This window comes from Arachis duranensis, chromosome 8 (assembly GCF_000817695.3).
Source record: "Arachis duranensis cultivar V14167 chromosome 8, aradu.V14167.gnm2.J7QH, whole genome shotgun sequence".
NCBI classification, from domain to species: domain Eukaryota; kingdom Viridiplantae; phylum Streptophyta; class Magnoliopsida; order Fabales; family Fabaceae; genus Arachis; species Arachis duranensis.
In genome coordinates, this window is record NC_029779.3 from 12412799 (window position 1) to 12422735 (window position 9937).

The 9937-nt window shown below is 32.1% G+C and overlaps 1 protein-coding gene across 7 annotated transcripts; it reads left to right on the top strand.

The window, feature by feature from the left end:
- The first annotated feature begins 1237 nt into the window (after positions 1-1237).
- LOC107460795 (uncharacterized WD repeat-containing protein C2A9.03) lies at positions 1238-5805 on the top strand. 7 transcript variants are annotated; one of them, XM_016079195.3, is made up of 9 exons: positions 1238-1489; positions 1623-1790; positions 1897-1983; positions 3952-4086; positions 4166-4276; positions 4357-4445; positions 4527-4632; positions 4735-4821; positions 5037-5805. In XM_016079195.3, exons 1-9 carry the CDS (start codon positions 1355-1357, stop codon positions 5448-5450), a joined length of 1332 nt encoding a protein of 443 aa, XP_015934681.1. In that variant the 5' UTR covers positions 1238-1354; the 3' UTR covers positions 5451-5805. The 7 variants fall into 7 exon arrangements, with proteins under 7 accessions (XP_015934681.1, XP_020984477.1, XP_020984476.1 ...); XM_021128818.2 differs by lacking the exons at positions 1238-1489; positions 1623-1790 and adding an exon at positions 3445-3481; XM_021128817.2 differs by lacking the exons at positions 1238-1489; positions 1623-1790 and adding an exon at positions 3442-3481 and having other exon boundaries at positions 1898-1983.
- The last annotated feature ends 4132 nt before the right edge of the window (positions 5806-9937 follow it).

Here is a 9937-nt window from a genome sequence, read left to right on the forward strand (position 1 = left end):
AAAATTTAAAAATTATAATTATTTTTATAAAAACAAAATAAAATATTTATAATAAAAATAATTAAATTTTATATAATTATTTAATTATATCAGGTTAATCGGTTCGACCAATAATCCATCGATTAAACCAGTAATTCAATGACTCAGTAACTTAACTAATTTTATCACCGATTCGGTTCTGGTAACTATGTTAATAACCACTCAATTTTAACTAAATCTCTAATGAGATAAAAAAAAATAGAAATGTCATATTATATTTTAATTAAATTTCTGGCATAAAAATACAAAATAATAATTTGTGATATTCTATCCAAAATTAAATCTTAATTATTCCCAAAATATTAAAACCAAATAATATAAATAGTTAATCGAAATATAAAAAAATTTATCGAAAATACAAAATAAATTTTTCTTAACCAAAAGAATTACTAAGACTTCGTACCCAAAACAAATATGAAAATATAATACTAAAAAAATCTTATCATTTATTCTCTAATAATTCTAACTCTAACTCATGAAAAAGTCATACATTAGTTTAAACTTAACGATTTATTTATGTTACTTTTATGATAGTATATATATAAAAAATATCTCTTCTTAAACTGATCAATTTGATAGGTTGTAAATTTATATGAGTTGCAAACAAAATTAAAATATCTAACTATAAATTATTATTTTTTAACTAAAAATAAAGAATTTACTGAATTTTTGTCTACTAATATCCAATTTCCAACTCATAGAGAAACATCGCTTTTAATAAATTCTTTAGCATATGTGTAAGTAAATTTATAATGGTAAATTCTGGTATTACAAGATATCTAAATTGTTTAATTTATTTTTAAAAATAAAAAATAAAATATTTAAAACAAAAAATAAAATATTTAAAATTTATTAAATATTATTTATTTATTCTTTTAATAAGTTAGGCACAATTTCAAAGACACTATAGCATTCACCATTTATAATATTTTTTTAATTAAAATCATTATTGTTAGAAGATTCCCCTCAAATTGGAAATGGGTACATGACTAATTGAGTCAAGAGAGGAGTTAGCGTGCGTCGTGGGTGGGTTAGAAACTTAGAGTACTTTTTTAAATGAAACGGCAAACTAACGGGCGGTTAAGTGGAGCCCACTAAAAGCCCACGGATTTGACACCCTCTTTGTACCGAAGAGCCCGGGCCCCACTCTCCATTCTCCCACTCTCTATAAGAAGAAACGCCCGAGAATACAACCATTGCTCTTTTCGCAACCAAAACCCTTTACTTTGTCTCTTTTTATCTCGTTCTCGCATTGCCAAATCTAAACCCCTTCTATTTTCTGTTTGTTTCCCGAGAAAATTGAAAAAACTGTATCATGGAGCGGTTCGGCAACGACGACCTTCAGTACGTTGTCAATGACTATTTCGACTTCTCTGACTTCGAAGACGACGTTGCATTCACCAATTCTGATCCTTTGGATGACTCCGACCTCGATGAAAGCTTCCAGACGGTAACGATTCGATAGCGGCTTTACTCTCTTTGTTTTGTTCTATGATTGATTGCGATTTGGAATGAAACCGTCTACACCGTGAGAGGTTTATTTGTTTGATCTATATTCATTTGTTTGGTACTGTGTTTGGCAGAGTAATTCGAAGACTGATACGTCTGCTTCGGAAGCTAGAAAAGGGAAAGATATACAGGGGATTCCATGGGAGAAGCTTAACTACAGCAGACAGAAGTACCGCGAGACTCGGTTGAAGCAGTACAAGAACTACGAGAACCTCTCGCATTCTCGCGACGATCTCGACAAGGTGAACACGTCAGCTGCTTCACGCTTTCACTTCTGATTCAGATGAAAATTATGAATACTAATTCTAATTCGTTTCTGAACACTCTGTTTATTTGTTTATTTGGCAGGAGTGTTTGGAAGTGCAGAAGGGGAAGGCCTTCTATGACTTCCAGTTCAACACAAGGCTTGTAAAATCCACAATTATCCATTTTCAGGTAGAGACTTTTCTTCATTTATACTTAAACTTAGTTCTTAGGCATTTTTGGGGAAAGTGGGTTATTTCATTTGCACTGATATGTGTTTGATTTGAACAGAGCTTGTAGTAATTTAAAATTATTAAAATCCATAAATCTTGGCTTGTGTTCCTTGCTTTGATAATTTTTCAGCATAGTTAATTTTTTTCTTCTTCTTTGGAACGATTTTATCATGTGGATATTGGCTACACTGCATCCAGGGAGTTCTTATATTTCGTAGCCAATAGCCTTACCTGGTGATAATGTTATTTGGCCATAACGAATTTTGCTATGCATAATTTTTGTGCTCAAGTTTTGCAGGATTCAGTTATTTGTATTGTTCCTTTGCATACGGATGGAATTAAAGGCCGCGACTCTTTTATATATGGATTTAAACAAATGCCTGTGGGGATTTTTTATGCACTTGCTTCCAATCAACTCACAGTTTGACAAGCTTACAAGACTAAATTTCAAAAAACCTTATCTTTTAAACCACTCTATCCTGGTTATTTCATGAAATTGCCATTTTCTGAAAAATAAAATTAGAAGATGGTAAATTTTAATATGTTTCAACAGGTTTCTTTTTTATAAATTTCCCGGCTTGAAGGCTTTAAGCAAGAACTTGTTTCAGACCTCTGTCTTTTCTCCCTTTTAAACAGATGTTTCTCGAGCACTATTTCATAACGCTATGCCACTTCAGCTCTTGGAATTTTAGTAAAATTCCAATTTTGCTAGAAAGTATCTTCTAAGATGCCAAATATTGTTCTCTACAGAAAAGATAGTTTCTTGCCAATTTATGGATATGGATGCATCAAGGCTATGGTATGACTTGAAAACTTATAAATAATTTGGTGATTTTCCTGTGGGAAGAGATTTTGTTACACTTGTAAGATGTGTTTACATCCAACGGAATGACGGACTAAAATGAATTGCTGGTATGTCAAATGAATTGCTGCTTAAAATTCAGTACCCATGAATTGCATAATGGCTTACTTTGCTAATTGTTATTTAGCTTATCTTATGATCTATGAGAGATTATTACTCGAATATTTTTTGAACCAAAAAATTTCTATTTTTACTCTTGAATAGCTATTACTGGTGGAAGGGTGATTTTATACTGTATACAACTTCTGACTATGCAACCATACCGTCATATTTCCTACTTGTCTTAAATTTAGTACTAACGCAGTTCCACAGTTGTCATTATAATTTTAATGGCGCGACAACAACATTTAGTTAATAATTCTTAAGCCAAGATGTCATAACTCTTAAGTGTGGTTTCTTACACGTTGACGAACTTTCGATTCTGTTATGTTTCCTGTTATTATTATTTTTTTATGTATCATTATTACTTTTGTAATTGATATATATATCTCCACATAAGTCTTAACCTGTTTCTGCATCTGGGCCTTTTATTTCTCTTATTATGTCCGCTTTTAGCAGGTGGGAAGTGAGCAGCTTGGCAGGGCATTATTTTATGGTATGATAGGAAAATTATCTGACCACATTTGAGAGGGATCTAACAATATTTCTTAAATTAGTGTTGACTGTTCATTTGCCCTTATCAAGAAGGGTATTACTCTTCATTTTTGGCTGTATATTTCTAGTATATTATTATTGTGTTGATTCTTTTGTTTCAATCAACATTTATCTGTAGATCACTTATATTGCTTTGAAAAATTCTTGGCTATTTCACAGAAGTGCGGATTCCATATTTTATTATCATAAAGCACTTGATTTAATTTGTTGGAAAGATGTATGGTTGAAGGTGTTATATACTTATATATTTTCTAGCTGGGCTTAGATCATACGGTCACATTATACATGGGTAGTTAGGTTGTTGATTGTCGTGATTTTGCATGATTGTTCACAAGTTTAGCTTATTTTCTTTATTTTTGTTGACCACTTGGGTGATAACATTGATGTGATCAATATGTTTCTCGTGTGCAGCTGAGGAATTTATTGTGGGCAACATCCAAGCATGATGTATACCTTATGCAAAACTACTCGGTGATGCATTGGTCCTCATTACAACAAAGGGGTAAAGAAGTTTTTAATGTGGCCAGACCCATAGTTCCGACCCTTGTAAGTGGCAGATTAATGTGTGCTGCGTTTCCTTTGTCGTAACTCATTGGATTTTAAGTGATATGGTGTTTGTTTGCAGGAGTGCCCTGGACTTTTAGCTCGTCCCGTCTACAGAGTTCAAATAAGCACCATGGCAGTCAAGGAAAATTTGGTGGTGGCAGGTGGTTATCATGGCGAGCTCGTTTGCAAGGTAGGGTGGACCAAATATCTTAAAATTGAATAGGAGGCCCATTTTCTTATCATCTTATGCGTGTGTTACTTGTGAACCAGAATTTGCGGCATCCTGGTGTTGCATTCTGCAGTAAAATAACTCCTGGTAATGCCATAACCAACGCTGTTGATGTTTACCGCCATCCAAGGTAAGCAGCTAAACGCAGAACGTTATGCTGGACGTGTTTGATTTTTGTTTTTTGCTTTGCGACTAACCCTTCTCTTTGCAGTGGGTCGCTGAGGGTTGTTGCAGCAAATAATGATTCCCAAGTTCAGATGTTCGATGCAGAAAATTTTGCTTCCGTGGGTTGTTTTAAATATGATTGGTCTGTTAATGTGAGTATCATCAGCTGTTATTGCTGTTGCTATAAATCTTCATTTCGGGCGACACTTTCACAAACACTAATCGTGCTCTTTTACATATATTTGCCTTTGCAGAATACTTCTGTCAGTCCAGATGGCAGGTTGTTGGCTATTCTTGGTGACAGTGCTGAGTGCTTGTTAGCTGATGCTAACTCCGGGAAGGTACGTTCAAGTTATACTTCTTCCAGTTCACTTTTGTTCTCTTTTATCTACCACTGTCAATTTTTCTTTATACCTATCTGGATCAATGTGCTTCGATACAAAAGCAGTGATAGACAAAAGGACTTTTAAGGGAGCAGTTGTTTTCCAGAGGACTATTATCCATAATGTTCCAATTTAATTCCTGATTTTAACTGTTTTGATATTGTATCTTCCAGGTTATTGGGAGCCTAAAAGGGCACTTGGACTACTCTTTTTCGTCTGCTTGGCACCCAGATGGAAGAATATTGGCTACGGGGAACCAGGACACAACATGCAGGTTATGGGACATAAGGAACCTCTCAGAGTCCGTAGGTGTGCTTAAGGGAAGAATGGGTGCAATAAGAGCCTTAAGGTTCACATCTGATGGGCAGTTCTTGGCCATGGCTGAGCCAGCAGACTTTGTCCATGTATTTGACTCCAAGTCTGGCTATGTGCAAGCTCAAGAGATTGATCTATTTGGTGAAATTGCTGGGATATCCTTTAGCCCGGACACGGAGGCCCTATTTATTGCTATTGCCGACCGTACCTATGGAAGCTTGTTAGAGTTCATCAGAAAACGCGACAATAATTACCTTGCCAATATGTTTTAGTTGAGTGGAGTGTTCCTTCAGATATACAGCGAGCTGCACTCCTCCTTCATCTAAGTTTTATGCAATGGGTTATTTGCTGTTCAATTTTATAAGCAAAGTTGTAAATTTTGGTCTCTAGGCAGAGAGCGCGCTCGAGTAGATTATCAACTTCTTTTTTTTGTATAAATATAGCCTTGATTGCTATTGTATATCGGAGACAATAGAATCGAGCAATAATATTTATAGTTGTAAGTTATTATCCGAGAGAGCTCGAGTAGTATAAATATAGCCTTGATTGCTATTGTATATTGGAGACAATAGAATCGAGCAATGGTATTCATAGATAAATATCAGTGGCTGAGTGGCTGTTTTTATATATTTGTTTTTCCCATCTGACGCTTCCTGTTTTATGCATACCGTCCTAGGTTGATTGTAAACATCCATTGATAGAACCTGTGAATATGCAATCTTTACGCTTAATAGCATGGTCCTATTTAATTCAAGTGAGGGGGTGTTGCGGTGCGGTTTAGATGGTTTGAATACTAATTTTATTTGTGATATAATTTGAATTGGATGATTTAAAAAAAATTTTTGATCCGATATCATTTTAAGTAGTTTGGATTGGATTGAATTTGTAATTTAGTTTGTAAACTAAAAAAATTAAAATATATATAAATTTTAATATCAAATTTTGAATAATAAACAATGACATAATAAGATTTTAATATCTTAAAAAGTTAACAATAATATAATGATTATAGATTGTCATGGGGTTTGGCTATGTGTTAGTTGTCGAAGATCTAAAATAACTTTTTTCCTTTATCTGGGTTTAGGACTAGTTATGTACGGCAAATGTAACATAGACGGAATTATGATGATTATAGATTAATTAAAATAAATAAATAATATTTTAAATATAAAATATTTATTAAATAATAATATTAATTGAAGTAATCTGAAGTTTAGATCAACTCAACTAGAAAGATATATTCGAAGTGTGTCATATAGTGGCACGTAGTTTTCAGAACTTGTTTTGCGTTCCCAAAATTGGTATAAATGAACTCTTGAGTATTCTAAAGGCAAAGGTGATAAGATAAAGATAGATTTGGTGTTTTTAAAAACTATTTTATTGCCGACCGAAACAAATGAGGATTTTGACGTTATATTTGGATAACGTTTCAACCAACCTGGTGAAAGTGGAAGTCGCTTGCTAACAAGAAAATTAATGCTAGAAATCCCTTAGAGACGTGACCCGACTCTCCTGAGTTCTAATATCTTCCATTTCACTGTTCTTTTTGATAAACCATTAATAAAAATTGACCATCAAAACATATCTAGTATCTAATTACTTTGATTAGTGCAAACTGACAATGACCCACGAAGCGTGCCCGAATTTACGTAGCCAGCGCCCAAGTGAATATTGAATAATATCTAGTATCTAAATACACGTTTAATTGATCTAAAGACTTGAATTGACACGGACCTACGATGACAGATGGGGCATAGGCATTAGGCAAGCAAGTGACAAAGCCCTCACCAATAACAAGTTAAAATCTCAATGGAAAGAAGTAGCAAACTAATCCAGGTTGCTTCATTGATGGAGCTGCAAAAAATAATTAAAATTTTACCAAAAATCGTGTTTTCATATTTCTGATTTGCCCAAATTAGATTCGTATATTGAATATTAGTTATAAGTTAAGGAAAACAAATTGTTAGCACGTTGTTTTTTATGCGATTATGACATGCTAGAAATCGAATAGTTATAATTTGGTATTGAGAAGATACCAACACATATTATTACAAATTTTTTCAGTAATAATGTGTGTTAGTATCTTCTCATGGTATGAAGCATGGTTCAGTCTATTTTTTAAGTTCTACTAATGGTGCACTACTCTAATACCAATTCATAAATACAATACTAATTATTCTCCTAATTTTCAATAGACGAAATGATAGACTCTTTAGAGAGTAAAAATAAGTATATAGTAGGAAACAATTTTCTCGATCAACTTAGGTGTAATTTATGATAATCAATGCCACTTTAACTATAAAAAAAATCCAAGTTTAATAAATCTCTTTTGCACTGTACAATTTTCTACAAAGATAAGATAATATTGTCAATCCTAATTATACGACTTGACAACCTCAAAATCTTTCAAAAGTAGAAAGTATATCGTATTAATATACGTTCAGAATGATTAAGACCAAATCTCGCATAGTATTGTAGTAGTATGTGTTGTGGTTGAAGAATTAGTGGTAATGGTTGCAATTTTGAGACTAGTGAAGTGTAATTAACAAATAAACAAAATAGTTAAATATAAATACCAAATAAATTTCATAAATACAATACCAGATATTTACCTAATTTTTAATAGAATTTGTAATAGACGGAGTGATAGGCTCTTTAGAGAGTAAGAATAAGCATATAGTAGAATCAAAACAATGTTCTCCATCAATTTATGTGAAATTTATGATAATTGCTATTACTTCAGCTTTGAAGAAGAATCTAAGTTTAAGAAATCTCTTTTACACGGTAAAATGTCACTTTATACAATTTTTTATAGAGACAAAATAATATTATCAATCCCAACTATACGACTCGATAACCTTAAAATCTTCCAAAAATAGAAAGTATATTATATCGATATATATTTAGAATGATCAAAATCATATCTCGTGTGTTAGTATGTATTAGTGGTAGTAATTGCAATTTTAGAACAAGTGAAAATAGGGTTATCTTGGTGCTCAACTCTTTATTTTTGGAGAGATAGAGAGAAGGAGAATAAACCAAAAAAAAAAAAACATTTATACAATCTTTTTTGTGCATCTTTATACATTTTTATTTTCTGGTATGAAAGATAAATATTTTACTTTTTTATCAATTAATTTGAATTCTAAAATAAAAAATACACAAAAAAATGTACCCAACATTCTTGTATATAGCAATTCTCGAAAATCGAAATAAATCGTTATATAATGTTTGATTTGAGGATAGATTGTGAAAATTAACTTAAGAGTCTAAATTTGGAGATTAATTTGTGGGAAATACGAAAATAAAAAAAAAACGCAAGCCGGCCAAATAAGAAATATAAAAAAATGATTTAGAGCAAAATTTCAATGGAGCTAAGAGCTATCCGTTAAAGTCCCGTGGAATATTTTATCAAAGAACTGAAGAAGTTAATAACTCATGCATTCTATCTTGTTTTTTTTCTATTTATTATCTAATTAATTTCATTGGTTAAATATTGATAGTTCAACTTTTTATACACGTCTATTTATCAACCCAATTAACATTCTAAGTTTTTTTTTAAAGTAGTAATATGATTAATTGATAAAAAAAAGTCTAGAACATCTAAATGAGTTAGATTACAAATTTTTTTATTCACATCGTACTTGATATGATATTAACATGAGAAAGCCTAATTTGATTAGAGAATGTGTTACTAAATTTTTTTCTCTTCTAACATGATATTTTGGCATGTCTTTAGTGTAAAAAAAAATTATACAATTAATATTTTAAGTTAAACCTATATATCTGTATAATTAAATAGTTTATTATATTAAAATTGTGACTATATAATTATATATTATATTGCATCACACCATTGTAACTTGCACATTTTTTTTTTCTGATATGACTCACACAAATTCTTACCACTTACATAGAATATTAGGCTTAATTAGATAGAGCCAAGTCTGTTGGTAAAATGTCTTGCAAGCTGAATTTGGATTCAAGTTCCAGCTAAAGTTGGATGTTGTTTAAGAACTTAGTATGTACTTATGTAGTGTGTGAAAGTATGTTGTGTGGATATATAATACATAGATATAATACTTAGGATTGGAGACGGTCCAATTCATTTGACCAAAAAGAAAAATAGAAGGTTAATTTGTTGTGGTTGGAGGCTTGGTATAATGACATATCATATGTCTCCTTAACAACCATACCCGGGTTCAAGTCCCACGGGAGAAAAAATGAACCCAAAAATAAACTCATGTAGTGTGTGTGAATGTATTGTGTGGATATATGGTGTATGAGTAATATCTAAGATCAGGGGCTGTCTAATCCACTTGACAAAAAAAGGTTAATTTACTTTCAAACTTAAATATTTTGCAATAGTGACAGCTCTTATAAGATCGCCCTACTGCTCCTGAAAAACAAAATGATTTCTTATCTTCCAAATAGTTCATCATAGAAAGGAATTGGTAAGGAAGGGCAATCATAGAAAAAATTACAAAATTTAAAACAATATCAACATTAGTAGCCAAAATATATGTAGTCAGAGAAGTATTAATTTTAATTAAAAATTTACAACTAGAAAAGTGTCTGATTGAATCAGACTGCTCATCCTTGCTACAGGCTATTAACTCTAAAGCAAGGTGTAGGAGAAATTGATGCGATAATAAGCGATATTCTCCAAGTGATAGATGAAGTGCCAGAAGTGGGGGGTCACTTGGACACTTGGCAGCTTTAGCGGCGGGAGAACAATTGGGAAGGCAATGGATTATTG